The following is a 15,741-nucleotide window of genomic DNA, read 5'->3' as shown; positions in this document are numbered from 1 at the left end:
ATTTAGGGAGAGGTTTTTATTAATTTTTTAAAAGGCATACATACAACTGTGCACAAATATTTCATTTGACACTAATTAAGGCTGCCCTAGTCTATATCTTCACAAGTATATGGTACATGGAAAATTTTAAAGGAGCACTTCATTAGTTTTTACACTACAAAACTAAGCAAAATCAGTGACCTTTTTAAAAGTTATGCCAAAACCACTGAAACCAATAGCCAAAAATGGTGCAAGTTAGGAGTTAAGCATTTTTTTTTTCTTAACGGTTATGTCACTTGTGCACAATTTTCTACATAAAGCTAGTAATTGCTTCCTTAATCACATACAGGGAACTGAAATTACCAGGATATATAAATGGTGTCTTGGAGTCTGTTAAATTAACATCTCTGCCTCGGGACTGAGTTTAATTGAGATGAAAGTCTTTTACTGTTTGTTCCATTGTTTTCAGTCACGAGCAACTTCTGAACTCCCATTACTGCTTCACTTTAACAGTCTTGCATCTGGCCTACATGCTGTGAGCCCAATTCATAAAAAAAGTTATGCACCATTTACATGATACTTCCTTCTAAAATACTTTACAAAGTATTTCCTCCTGAATAAAGCATGAACTTCAGTAAAGGCTCTTCCTGCAGGCTTGAACAAACCCAGAAGTACACCTCCAAGCACAGAAAAAAGCAGCAGATAACAAAAGGACACGAATTTATTAAGCCACAGTCTGTAAAAACTATTGGATTTAAGCCTACTTAATAATGACAACAGGAAAAAATCTACAGACACACCTGAAACTATGTTTTACAGGTGACTGTATAAGCTGCAACCTCAGATCAAAGCTAAAAAGTAGAAGAATGATTTATTCAGTGTTGGGTTTAAAACTTGTAATCGGTCAAACTTCTTCCCAATTAAAAAGAAAGAAAAATGCATCTGCCTTCTGTTGTACACGTCTGAGAGAAACAGTGTAACACAAGAGTGACCAAAGCAAGCAGCAAGGCTTGCTGGGCCCTCAGGTATTACACATCCTGATTTCCTTGGTTTGAAAAAAAAAAAATAAAAACAATAAAAACATTAATGCTATTTGAAGTCAAGATTCATCACCGAGGCTTCTGTTCAGAAATTCTGACTTGTTCAAGTGGTATTAAAATAGAGGCATTCAAGGTCAGTCAGACTTCACATTTTCATCTTTCGGGTAAGATCAAAATAGCACAGTCTCAGCAAGACCTTCAAGTTCTGTAAACTGTTAGCTTTTGGGTAGCGGAACTTTAGGTTCTCCTCAAGAGCGTCTTGAGCCAGAACACATATTTTGCCAAATTTCCTACAATTTAAAATGACAGCTTCCCCTAAGAAGTGCTCAAAAATGATTGCTCTGCATGTCTGACATTGCCCTATTTAGGTATTTGAACTAGTTGAAATGTCACAAAATCTTTGTGTTCAGTAATGTTCTAGTAGTTTCATTGACCTTCTATACTTAAAGCCTACAGATTAGTTCTATTTGCGTACAGTTATGGCATTTACTATATCTAAGCTTCTTTTAAAAACAGGCAGCTCACTTTGGACAAGTATGCTATTGTCTCTCTCTCCCATCCAAACAATCATTGCGACATCAGAATGTTTTCAAAAAACCTGCTACTTCTAAGGAATCTATATACCACTTGTGGTGCTTATATGAAATTTAAAGCATGGCTCTTTACTGACTGTTATAGTTGATACTGTTTTCCCTGAGACAAAAACAGGCTTTTGTTTCTGAAAGTACACATTACAGCACCATCTAGACTTTGACTTTGGAGTCTGCCTTTTGTCTAGTTTTGAGCAAAAGAATTACCCCTTAAAACAGATTTAAACTACTAAAAATCAAAACCATTGGAAGAAGATACTCCTCCAAGAAGATCTACTTACTTACCGAACTGAAACTGTGCATTGTCAACAAGGCGAATTGATGCAGGAGCACATCTCTTGGGGACAAAGCCAGGGGAACGAGAGGGAGGAAAAATAAAAATATTATGTACACAGTTTTGCTGAAATACGTGACCATCAAATTTTTCATTTAATAATAGCGCACAAGAAAGTACACTTTGAAACCAAAGACCTATGGCCATCAACATCATTGAAAAGGGGTGACTATAAGCTCGTTTTCACTTGAATAGCAACATCTATTATTAGGCATGTCAAGATACAATGCATTGAGAACTTTCAGTTTAACCTCAAGCCAACACAGGAATAGACCAAAGATCTTTGACCTCCAAGTATTGACTGGTTTTCTAAGTTACCAAAATGCACTAAAGATACCATATTTGATTAGAATATTAAGCTTATGTTGCTATGTAATCAGAGATACGCATACATACAAATCCATTGAAAAGTCTAATTGTTGTGGGTTAACCCTGGCAGGCAGCTAAGCACTGCACAGCTGCTCACTCCTTCCCTCACAGAGGGACGAGGGAGAAAATCAGAAGGGCAAGAGTGGGAAAACTCATGGCTTGAGAGGAAGACAGTTTAATAAGCAAAGTGGGAAAAAACACACTAGGGAGTAATGCAAAAGCAAGCAATTACCACCAGCTCACCAATACCCAGCCTGTCTCCAAGCAATGGCAACCCCTGGAAAACTCCCCCCTCCTATTTTATTTCTGACCATGATGTTATATGGTATGGAATATCCCTCTGGTCAATTTGGATCAGCCTTCCCAACTGCGTTCCCTCCCAGCTTCTTGTCCACTCCCAACCTACTTGCTGGTGGGAGGAGAGTAAGAAACAGAGAAAGCCTTGACACTGTTCAGCAATAGCGAAAACATCGGTGTGTTAACATTGTTTTGGTCACAAGTACAAAACATCGCACCACACAGCTGCTACGAAGGAAATTAACTCCATTCCGGCCAGACCAGGACATTAGTGCTCTGCCATCGGACTGCAATTAAAATCCGTATATGGGTCCAATCTAGATTCTGTACTGTACAGAAATCTGAGAAACAGTAAAAATAGCTGCCTTCAATTAGGCAAGCTTCTGGTCATATCTACACCTACATTGTGTAATCTGTGATGACCATGTCCAATCACACTGAAATGTATGGCCAGAGGAATATGACAAAGCCTGAATTTTATGCTATCTTCATCTAATTACATGGATATGGAAGTGCTCCCCTATCATTTGTTCTGACATGTTCACCCTCCATCATATCATTAATATACATTGCGTCACTCAATAGGAAGAAGGAACATAAAGAAGAACTAAGCTCACCACGCGGGTTGACATAAGAAGGCTGGATGAGTGGTTTTAAATGACACCAACCCACCCACAACCTGCAGGTCGGTTATTGTTACATTAAAGTAGACCAATACAGACAAGAAACAGCTTTTCAGATAGCAATCGTTGTAATTACTATCAAGATTGATGTGAGGGGCAAAAGAAGAGAGGAATAAGTAGTTCAGGCTCAAGTAAGCAGTGACACAGCAGCAACAGAAGCTTAGAAATGGAGCAACACTAAGTGGCTCATAGTGCCTTTTTTTCCTCTTCTAACTAAGCCCATAGCTAGGGAAACACACTAGTTCCTTAACTGACTTTAAATGTTGATCAGCCATATGATTAAGCATTCCCAAACAGTCTGCTTAGGTACCTTTAACAGAAAGAACAAGCACTAGCAGCAGAAGCACAACAGAAGAACTGGCAAGTGCTGCTGACTAGCATATACATGTCATTCACATACCAGTTTGAACATCTGGCTTGGAACATTAAGTCATTAATTTAGACCAATCACTGGAAAAAATGTAAAGCTGTGTTTGGTTTGGCATTAATTAAAACATTTCTGAAATTACTTCCCCAATTCAGGGTATATTCCACCATTCATAGAAATGATTTGTTATGTTTTGCACGGAGCAAAGAAAAGTTAGTCTAAGATCATGATGAAAGAGGATAGCCAGTGTCAAATTTGCCTGGAAGCATAGCCATGAGGAAAAGCTTTACACAACTGGGATACCCATGTCTGAGTTTTGCCACCTGAAACCATCTGACCACACTATTCAGAAGACACTGTTTAAATACTACAGTGTAAGCACAATGCCACCTCAAAATATCCATCTCACCTGAACACATCACTGTGCTTCAGGAAGCGTTTTCTAAACACAGGCCAAATCCCTCCATTGCATGACTTCTGTTCCTTTGCCACTTCAGAGCTATAAATTCAACTGCCCTTTACTTGCATGCTGCAACTTAATTCCTGTAAATACTGGTTCCTTTTACATAGTCCTGAATTAATCTGAGGGTCAAGCTCTCCATTGAAGGAGATGCAAAGCTAAATTTTCTGTGCTGAGATATGCAAATAATTCCCGCTAAGGAAAGAGACATCAAAAGGCACATCCACAATTTGGCTCAGAACATCAAGCAAATTCAGAATGTGCTCAATCCTCAATTGCCTAATTTCCAAAAGCCTTACGGACCATATACACTTACAAGACTCTCAAATCCTTGGTTATCAGTTGCCAGAAATACTAGAGCATCAGCACAGCCCTAGTGCTAGAATCTGTGTTCTTGAGCGAAGTCAACATCCAGCTTTTCTTTACCTGCTTTGCCACTTCCCTTAAGCAGGCCACCCCTCGTTCAAAGTTGGGGAAGACCACAGAGCCATACTTCTGGTATTCAGGGACTGGGCGAATCTTTATCGTAACTTCAGTAACCACTCCAAGAGTTCCTTCGGGGAAAAAAGAAAAAGTGAGCAAGTGTTGCAAGATCTACTTCTTACAAGTTACCCAACTTAACAAGTGTCTACCATGATGCTGTACGTTAACACAAATCAGAAATCAAAAAAAAAATCAGTATTGCAGTAGTAGGTGATTTATTCCTGACTATTTACATGGTGAATTCTTACAAGATATCCTCTAAATCATAATGTTTGTTACGAGACTTGTAGGCTAACTCCACAGATCTGTTTTAAGCACTGTTCAGAGCTGCTTAACTTCAGTCCTAATTAAGGTCTCAATGTATTACCCCAACACAAGAAATTCATGCCTGCATAATGCCACCCATAGACACACTGGAAGCCACAGAATTAAAGATGCTCAAGTCAAGCCATTACAGAAGCCGAATTAAGATGCAGTCATGTGAAATTACTGTTTTTATACCTTCAGATCCCATAATGAAGTGATGGATATCAGGTCCTGTTGACATGCGAGGTACTTGACAGTTTTTTTCTACTATTCCTCTAGGAGTTACCATTTTTATATGAATCACCTGTTCAAACAATATGCAATGACTATAAATACTAGCATTAAGCACAGATTTTTTTTTTGCATGATATTTATTTTCAACAAAATGTATATTAAGCTTGATACAGTTCAACTTTGTAGACTTCAGACTTTCTGTAGGCTGCACCAAGAACTTTTGGGACAACCTGAGGACTGTTACCAACAATTATTTCTAACACAGCATGGTTTGCCCACACAACAGGTTGTTTCCAGTTCTATGCCAAATCAAATCAGCTGCTGGCTACATACAGACAGTACCAGTTAAAACTGTTTTGTTTCTTAGTGTAAGCAGTACTTTATGGGTACTAGGATTTTAATCCAGAATATAATAGTAATTCAGAGTAAAAAAGTGAGGGTTTAAATTTTCCTCAATTTTGCTTTAGAACTGCTGCTTGATGAAGTTAATATAATTCAGTCACCAGTTGCTACACAAATATTTCCATTAGGAAGAAAGACAGAAGTAAGATTTGTAAAATAGATTATCCATATTAAATCTGCCATAACACTGACGAATACGTAAGGCTAGAAGGTTGTATTTTTAAAATATTTTTCAACGTTATTGCTTCCAGCTTTATTTGTCCACATGCAATACAGAGACCAGTTTGTTTTGTTTTTTTTAAATCCTTTACTCAATTATTTTATACCAAGGAAGCGTGGATTTCAGGGGTTTTTTAGTGAAGCCTTTAAGTGAAGCAAAATTACTGAATTTCAACTAATGGCTTTAAAACTTTCAAGCACAGGTTGCTAAGTAATTTTCATCCTGCTCTGAGCTGTTCGAGAATTACACTATATGCGTTTTACGAACTGTTGATTCTGCAATAAGTGGATTTTAGGCAGCTTATATAGCACACCATTTCTAGATGTAAACACTTCCCTGAAACTTTCTCACTGTGGCATTTTGAAACTCATGAACTGTTCTGAATCAATTTTCAATCCTATTTCTTCCTGATGAAAATCTCAGAAGCTGTTTTAGCCTGAAGTTATGCTTGCATGATAGAAAAGCTTTCGGCTTCACATCTCCCAGTACAAGCAAAGCTATACCGTTCAGTAACACTTCAGGCAGTAGAGGACAGATGACACTCTTTAAGTGCTAGTAGTTTTCGCTCAGCCAGGCCTACTGAATAAAACCTGTGTAGTTCCTGCCAAGCTCAGCCACTGATAGTAATGTCACATGCGTGCACAGAACAAACGCGTCTGTGAACTATGAGCTGATGAAAAAGCCTGAGGTGATGGGGATAAATTACCTAGAGTGTGTTGCAGGAAATAAGGAAAAACCCCCACATGCGTAGAAGGGCTATTGTACAAACTACGAAAGAAAGCTGGAAGTTTGAAGCAAAGAGGTAGGCAAAGTCTGAACAGTGATGATTTAACTTCAATATATTAATTTGTTATAACAGAAATGGTAGATTTTTAAATCAAAAAGTATGCTTTAAAGAACAAATTACCTGGGTTAATATAAAGATGAACCATTTAAATGCTTAAAACAGATTCAAGAGCAGAATACTGCCATTCCCAGCTCATTGCTTCCTTCCTTAGGGCTCCTACAGACCATGTGGTGGCATCAGATTTCACCATTGTGCATCCACACGGTATGTTGGATCAGGCTACTGATTTGAAAAAAACTGCCAGCCTAGGGGCCGGTAGGAAGGTGGAAAGAGCTAGCTTGCTGTCATTAGATGACTCAACTAGACAACATGAGGAACGCAGAACAGGTAGGAGAGAACATGGGCCTTTTGAAATCACTCTAAAAATTTGACAGGATTATTACACTGGATTAATAGAGAGCGCAAAACAGTGGAAGAAGGCGCCAGAGTCAGGACAAGGTAACACTATTCCTTGAGCGAGCCAGCGAGAACCAAAATGAAAATTACTTAGATCAGTGATAAGGATTATTAGTACTAATAACAAAAGCATGCAAAAAAGCATTTCAGATGCCAAAACTGTATCACTTAAGAGAACTGCAATTTACTATCCCTTTTCCCTCTCATCACAGGTAATTACAAAAGTTAAACCTCTGAACAGAGTAATTAATTAGAAAAAGTATTAGAGCTATTTACCAGATCTTCAATGTTTCCATAGATGTTTTTTTTCATGCCTGATGCTCTTGTTGCTACCCATCCTCCTAGTGAACTGAACTCCATGGAATCTGGTTCATGGCCTGTGCAGAAGCCACTTTCAGCAAGCTAAGGAAAGGAAAAACACACATTCTACAGAGTCTGCGTTTGTTTAGTACTCCAAATCTCAATATTCTATAGTTGGTTTTTGGGGTTGTGTTTTTTTTTTTTTAATTTGTTTGTTTTTGTTTTTTTTTTTTGTTTTTTTTAAATACATATCCTGACCACACACCCACAATTTTAGTCTTTGTTATAGAGATGAAATGCAAATTGATTCTGCTTCTACTGTGCAGACATAGTGCTACATATCAACCTACAATACTCCTCCCCCATATTTTAAAACTAAGACCTCTATTGTTCATAAGAAGGTGCGAATTCAAATACATATGGAAAAAACTTATAACTAACTGCCAACTTTGCACAAACGCTGCCAATAAATAAGGCACTTAATCTCCTGTTCTTTCTATCCTAATGTGATATGCAGCAGGTCTGCAGAAAATGTGAGCAAATTGCCTGTACTTAATTCTCTCAAGGAGCGATGTGTTTTAATATACAGCCATCTGGTTGGGCTTCCTGTATGCAACACTGTCAACTATTTGTGATGCAGATCACACATTCCTGTACATTAAGTAGTCACTTGTTTCTCATTTTTCTGTATTAGCTTGGCTTTGCCATCTGCACAGCACCTGAGGTTGATTGGATGCACTCAGAATCGCAACACCAAAGCTGTTGGACAGGAAGAATTAAAGACCGAACAGTCTCACATTAAGTGATAACTGTGTTAGTGTATTTGAGATGACCAATTTGCACTGACTGACTGATAACAATCCAGGTGGACATAGGTATTCAAGTATACCACATAATGTGGATCATTAACTATGTTCTGTTGTACAAAGTAGTTCTAACTTAAAATGATTGAAAGTCACTTCTACGTAGTCTATGGTGATCTACGTAGCCTATGGTGATTCATCTAACTCATGGTCCTCTCACACCAGACAAGCTTGTGGCTTGAGATGCTTACTGGTCATATATTAGGGGAGGGTTGGAGCCTGCACTCTCCTCATTCCCCAAGATGAAAAGAAATTCGCTTCAGTCACAACTTACCGGTTTCTAGAAGTTGTATAAACACAAGCACAGAAGACCATGCTTCTGAAAACTTTTAACTGACTGGGCATGTACAAAGCACTTGGCCTAAACTCCTTGAATCCTGTTGTATGAACAGCATGTGCTAAGAGCACTTACAGGACAGGGGAGAGATAATACTATGTACTTTGCAAATGCAAGAGACAGACTCATCCAGAAAATACGAGCATGTACTAGCTTTTCCTATAGACTCACAATCTGATTGATAATGCTTTCTACAAAACCCAGTATTAAATATTGTTGTATGTTCATTATCCACTTGTCACCTTTAGTCCTCATCTATCAGCTATTATTCCATATTCTGTTCTGACAAAAACCCAAGTAACTTAAGGCTTCTCTATAGAGCCCACTAATATCTGAAGTTCTCATCCCACAGAAAACAGTGTCTTAATCACCCTAGTCGCTAGCTAAGACAGACAACTGATTTTGAATGCCCCATTATAACACTTACAGCCTAGCTTTTGTCAAATATCAGGTTTCCCAAATCTGTTATTTGTTTAGAATTCATGTCTCTGTTTAGACTTTTAGTTACTGTTATAAGGTTCACTTCACTGCAACATAATTCCTAGATAATACTGGTAAAGTCTCTTTTTAAAATATATATATACACACACACTAAGTAGATGATCCGATTTTGTATTCTTCGGACACTGAAGGAATTACATAGAAGCCCTCACGTGCTCAGAGTCACTCTGTACATTAAAACCTTTGTATGAATACCAGTTTATATTCAGTATTGAACAAATTGACAACCAATACTCTTTTCATAGTCAAAAACATGACTGAAAAAAGTTTTTTTATCAAGAATATTCAAAAAGAATAAATGCAACAGTAGCATTTCAGCTCATGAGAGCTATAAGCAGCAAGGGAATATTTCCCTTGCTCTAAGTGAAAGGAAAAGTAGTGGCATTTAAAGGACAGATAGTAATGAAATATCAAACTACTACCCTAGAAAAATGTCATTTAAACGCAGAGAATATTCTCTTTGCATTTTAATTCCAAGCTTAAGAGAAATGGATCCAGAAAGGTTAAAATATTACATCAAATGATAAAAGGGAAAATAAAATAGGAAAGGCTATCTTTCTCATCATAAACAGCTCTATTAGTCAAGTATGATAAGTTTTCATTGTCTGGAAAAAAACATTCAAAAACCCCTTCAAATCTCTGCAGATTTGTATATAGCTCTTGGGTGCTAAGAAAAGTTTAGACAACATCTAGCTATCAAATAAGTCAAGTCCTAGAATATTTTTTTTTAAATAAGCTGAACTGCACATTCTGAATAATAGTAACAAACATCCACAGCTTGCTTGATATAGAGAAGTACCAAGAAAGACCCTGAGAAGGGTGCTGTAGCTCATCTGATAAACTGCAATAAAAAGCCACTAGAGGTCAATTAAAAGTGAAGGGGAATCTTCCACTGGACTCCTGTTCTGGGCAACTCTCCATCGTTTCTGCTACTCTCCTGTAGCTGGCCTTAAGCAGCAGCAACTGCAAATCTGTTACACGGTCTAACCTTTCTGAGGAAACTACCTCTGGCTAAAATGACTAAAACACGCCTCACACAATGACAATTTGAACTTGTCCCTGTAACTGGTACCAAGTGTCATGCCTTGCAAACACAAGGGTGTATCTAAGGTCTGAAATAGAAACCATAGCACTACATCCTAGGAATTGTCAACTTACTGTAATCACATTTTGTAGCTAGAGCTAAAAAGAAGTTTTTTTAAAATGGCCAAATACAGCATTCAATGCCATATGGTTCATAACCGTGAATATAACGCTTACCACGCCCGTCTGCATGAAAACACGCAAGAATTAAGCTAGAATTCAATGATTTACACAATTCAATGATTTACACAGAGGAAAAGCTATGAAAAATGGGGAGAAATACTAGATGTTTGACAAGTTAAAAATACCTGGTTTTCCAGATCTTGTCCAACAATGCCTGCTTCCACACAAGCTGTTAAGTTTTTCTCATCTATCCAGAGAATCCGATTCTGTTGAAAAGCCAACGAAAACTAAGAATCAGAGTTAAAGCTTTTTGTTTATTTCCTTCCCTAATGTTATACAATCAACACACTTGGTCATACAGTTTACTACTAATACAACTCCAGTTATTAAAGCAGTGAAAGCTGAGCCCCCTCACACCCTCAAACAGATACATAACACATTAGTTTATGAAATCACCACTACAGGAGAGTAGCATACTTGTTAGTCAATTTATACTGAGAATGTTTACAGAAACAAGGCAGAAAAAAAAAACCAGAAAGAATTAAGTCAAAACTCTTACAGAAGCAATACAGCGATTTTCACTATTAACATGATTGAAGGTGCCTGAATCTGACTATCTGGACATTAAGTACACACCAAGAAAAGCATTCTTAAACATACTCCATGGGTTAAACAGAATGCATTCAGTTATTCCAGTTCAGCTCTTGCATTTTGACACAGTAAGCTAGAAGAAAGATATACTACAGGATGTCAGAGTATGTACATACTTTAGAAATTTAAGATACTTGGATCATATCATTTTATCTTACGGGATTCACTGTTCCATCAGTATATTCTACTAAACAGGAAAAGTAGTAAACACTACAAGTTACATGGCACACCAAGCACAATTGTCAATGAGTACAATCCACATGAAGGAGAAACTTAAAAATGGTTTTAGCTTTGTTTATAGCAAGGACACCACAGAAGCTTGAGCTTCCACTCTTCATCCTTATTAAGTACACTTGTGGTGTACTTCTATAATTTTGTGTATTAATACTGTACAGAAGAACAGCTCTACCTTCCCTTTGCCTTGATTTTTCAAATGACAGAAATGTGGACAGCTTGTGGTCCAACTTAAACTATGCTTCAAATCAACTGCCTCCCCTCACAACATCTGGGCTAACTAATTACTCAAAGCCAGCTATTTCAGCTCCTTTCAAACACCTTCAGTTTCAACATAAACTACTTAACTGATCTAAGATGCATATGTAAATCAGTTTTTATGCAACATAGACCCTACATAGAAGATGAAGATACCTGTTAAGTGTCTATTAAAATAGTAAAGTTTAGACAATCATCTTAACTGCTCTGAGACACCCAGGTTTTAACTCTGACAATGCTTCTTTTCACCTTATTTCCTTATTTTCCTTCCTCATTAGTGATTACAAGAATTGGCTGGCAGAGTCATTCAAGACACATGAAAGTGGTCTATTTTCTGAGTTGGTGTATACTTGCATATCTAGCTGACACAAAAGCATGATAAGAGTTAACCACATTCCTTTCCCACCCCCAAACCAGAGAGAAGTCAAAGCTGTAGGCAATGAATCAATGAATTCAAATGAAGGCCTGAGTCAGTACTGTATGTATTCCTTGGATTCTACTCCGTATAGACACACAAAGAGCTTCCTTCAATATGCAACTGCCATCACTTTGTAGCCAGAAACACTGAGAAACAAGTTAACTGAAGCACCACTGACTGAGTAGAGAAAATGGAGCCAAAACCCAGGTCTTACCTTCAAGGCTAAAGGAGTTATTAAGCTCAGCAGGTGCTCAGAAGCAGTAGAGCCTTACATCAAAAGATACAGAGCTGCTTCTGAAGCATCTCATTACCATGTAGTCATAAAACTATCATTTTCAAAGCATAAAGGTCCTTCATAATGGAAGGATGAAAACCAGCACTAAATTTTACAGAACTTCATTTCTAGACTGCCATAAAGCTATGAACTTCACATTCTCAAGATGCTATCTACACAAACATCTCGTGGTGTTTTTTTTTTTTTCTTTAAAGTTAATCCTTCAAGTTGATTTATAGATATTAGGTCACCTTACCAACCTTTGCTTTAAGTATTTTTAAGTCTGGAAAAACTAGTGACATTTACAACAGTAACTTATTCCTAGCCTTTCACTTAACCTCAGATACGAAGTTCCAATATAGAACAATAGCAGCTTCCTCTGTTTTTCACTTAAAGCTGCTATAAGAAGGCTAAGCAGTGATCTTTTTTCTTATTAAATAAACACAGGTCATATGAAGTAGTAGAGGGTTAACATCAGCAAAATAGCACTTAAACTGAAGGAATACCCATTTAATCATGCACAGTACAAATTAATATTTCCATTCCTACTTTATCCTTGCAAAGAAAGAAATTATATTCTTTAGTGATCATCGTCCAAAGTAACCGTATGATAATTTAAAAAAAAATAAAAACTTGAGAGACATACCATTTGTGATGTATCCAGTGAGACAATTGTTCTTTTTTCTTCTTCAGGACATTCAAGGGCACTAGAGACACTTGTCCCTCCTGCAAATATGGAAGTGACACTGTCATCGTAACATTCTTGGGCAGCTTTTCTTCACATACCATCCCTCTCTCCTTCCTTTCTGATATTGAACTTAATAAAGTAAGATCACTGAAGTTAACTGTTTGAGGCTAAAGATTAGCCTTTTAAGGCTGTCCCTTCTCCCAAACTGGGTTTCACAAAATCAAGGCAGCATTAGAGATGACAATGCTTTAACTGCACTCAATAACAGACCATGAAATTCTGTGACCATCTCAGCCACTTCTGTTAAGTCCAGAATAGAGTTTTAAAACAAATACAGATTAGAAATAAAAAAGCCATCCAAGAAACAGAGATAGCTATGGTTTCTACATAGTGTTCTGAGATCACTATGGAAGTCACTACACTTCCACACAGAAAGCTGGTTCAAGAAGTCTACCCAATACAGGAATGCAATACCTATCTGAAAGCAGGAAAGAAACTGAAAGGGTATAACAAAAAAAAAAAAATGGATAAAACTAAATGTCAAACTTCTCTTAGAGTTTTCTAATGTGTCTTTATAGGATGTCACAGAACAGCCTCCAAGTCGTCTTTGGCTTCTCAAAGACTACAAAAGCCATAGGAAAAGAAAGACTAGGACGCTAGAGATCCACAGCAAGCTACCAGAAGAACATCCAATGGCAAATATAGAGACAGTGCTAACTAATAAAACACTCTCCAAGGGCAGTAAAGCCGATCAGCTTTGTTTCCAATGATAGGAAAGGTGGCATTTTCCTTACATACCAAGCCCTATAGTAATAACTCCAGAAGCTGACTGTAGCTCAGTAGAAACAGACTTGGAAAAAAATCTGAAGATCTTTCTGTATCCTGGTCAGTGAACAAGAGATAGTCAATATTGCTGCTTTCAGCTATACCAATTTATTGGTACCAAAGGTGACTTGTAGCAGTCTTACAGCTCTCCAGATGAAACTGACAGGGGTGAGAGTGTTTTAGGGAGAAACCAGCTCCATTAGTTTGCTATTATCTTCAAGTGACATGCTCACCTTCTCAAACAATTATGGCCTTCCTACAGGTGCTATACTCCTACAGCATAAGAAAGTACCAAATCTGAGAATACAAAGCTTATACAGGCCTTTACCTGTACTCAGCACCTGGACCATTTCCTGAAAACTCCTTGCCACAGGAGTCTCTAACTTTCAAACTGAACACTGTCTAAGAGGAAATTACAATTATGGTTAATGATTTTGCAGTACAGGTGTCTGACTGCAATTCTCCTTGGAGGTATGAGCTTCAACAGTACAACAAAATAACCCTAATTTGCACGCGTTTGTGGGAAAAGAGCACAAGTAATGCGTCCAAAAACATGATACCTCTAACACATATTTGAATCTCTTGACTTATCTCCTAGAAGACTTCCAAGGCACAGAGGTAGATTTCAGATTCATATAATCAACTCCTCTTGCACATTCAATATTCAAGATGTTGACATACTTTTAATGACTTCCACTAAATTGAATATAGCAGCTTTTAATACTGCAAGATCATAAAAAAATTAAGACTGCACTTAAAACACTATTTTAAAAATATCTAACTATTATTGGTACAATATATTAAGATCATATATTTAAATTGAATTCAAGTAGAATACATTTTCACTATTGTAATGTTAAACAGATTTGAGATTTCATAACACTTACCACCAAATGGTATTATGCAGAGATTGTGTTTGCAGGCTAATTCCACAATTTTAACTACGTCTTCATGGCACACTAAAAGAGTCCAAAGAGTTAAAAAAAAAAAAAAAAACAAAAAACCAGGATTTGTGCTTAGTACTGTTATTTGTGCTTAGTACTAAATATTGCAGTCTGAATAAGCAGCAGCTCTTTTTGTGACACCAGCAAGGAAGACATTTCAAAGAGTTAGGCACTAAATAAGAGCTAGGCTCAGAAGTGTCACAGTTGCAGAGTAAAGTTTAGACCTGAAACAATTCTACGTTTCTGCTACTACTGTATTGAGACCTCCTGCAAATTCTCAGGGCAAGATGAGCCACCAAGCAGTTAACAATTAATCTAGCTATCTTGAAAAAAAAAAATCAAGTTTAAAGCTTTTATTGAAAATAGGCTGCCCAATTTATTTTAAGTGAGAAATAAGTCTCTTCTGAGATCTTAACAATATATCTTTTTTTTTTTTCCTTGTTTCAAAAGTAGAGTTGCTGGTGAAATTTACTTTTTCAGAATGCATTCTGTGTCTGGTCAAAGAGGGAAGCAGAAACGCTTGTGCACAGGCAAGGAAAAGGATTAAAAAAAATAGATCAAATACAGCACATACAGGAGCTTGTGCAAACAGCAGAGAAGGAGCAGGACGGAATAAATATGCTTACAAACTCTGACTACTTTGCCCTTGCCATACAGACCAGCTTTAAACAACGCTAGTCAACCATTTTATTTCAGTTGCTTTTGGAGATGCACAAAATAAAGCTGTGGCAAGTGCTGTTCATGGTCACCAGTGCTGCCATGTCAGTACCTGTCCTCAAGTAATGAGATGCATCTTATAGTGCCTCTTTTTATGCTTCCCATACGTGATTCCCGCCCCCCCCAAAATAAAGGAAGCAAAATTGAGCTAAGACTAAGTTCTTATCAAAAATTTTTAGGGTTTCTAATGCAGTGCAGCTACCAAAGTATCAGAAAGAGTTATAAAAGGTAAGGAAAGAATGGGATTCATACAGCTAAACTGAAACCGACAGGTACTTAGATCAAATGACTTTTTGGTTAGCTACTGAAGAATGGCACATGGAAAGTAGTTCCTAGTGACCACAAGAAACATGACTCAAAGAGAAAATTCACACAACTGTGCAAATGAAGTCATATCAGTTTAGGTATTTGTATCCTTTTACTAAATAGAAGCAAGCACATTTTCTGCTACATATTATCTACAACAGCATTAGTTATTACTCTACTTAAAGTGGGCCTAGCCTGTACTCGGATTGCCC

The 15,741-nt window shown here is 37.3% G+C and overlaps 1 protein-coding gene across 2 annotated transcripts in view; it reads right to left on the bottom strand.

Moving 5' to 3' along the window:
- The window catches only part of AGPS (alkylglycerone phosphate synthase), a 56,440-nt gene that overhangs the window by 18,849 nt on the left and 21,850 nt on the right, over positions 1-15,741 (bottom strand). For both annotated transcript variants that reach the window (XM_063341578.1, XM_063341577.1), the window contains exons 6-12: positions 14,450-14,521; positions 12,696-12,775; positions 10,400-10,480; positions 7,284-7,409; positions 5,104-5,212; positions 4,546-4,673; positions 1,895-1,946 (exon numbers count right to left, since the gene is read on the bottom strand). In XM_063341578.1, the coding sequence (XP_063197648.1) occupies positions 1,895-1,946; positions 4,546-4,673; positions 5,104-5,212; positions 7,284-7,409; positions 10,400-10,480; positions 12,696-12,775; positions 14,450-14,521 (648 nt within the window). The remainder of the gene's footprint in view (positions 1-1,894; positions 1,947-4,545; positions 4,674-5,103; positions 5,213-7,283; positions 7,410-10,399; positions 10,481-12,695; positions 12,776-14,449; positions 14,522-15,741) is intronic.

This window comes from Chroicocephalus ridibundus, chromosome 7, assembly GCF_963924245.1.
Source record: "Chroicocephalus ridibundus chromosome 7, bChrRid1.1, whole genome shotgun sequence".
In the NCBI taxonomy this organism is placed as follows: Eukaryota; Metazoa; Chordata; class Aves; order Charadriiformes; family Laridae; genus Chroicocephalus; species Chroicocephalus ridibundus.
Note: the sequence above shows the minus strand (reverse complement) of the source record. Positions and strands in the feature narration are given on the sequence as shown.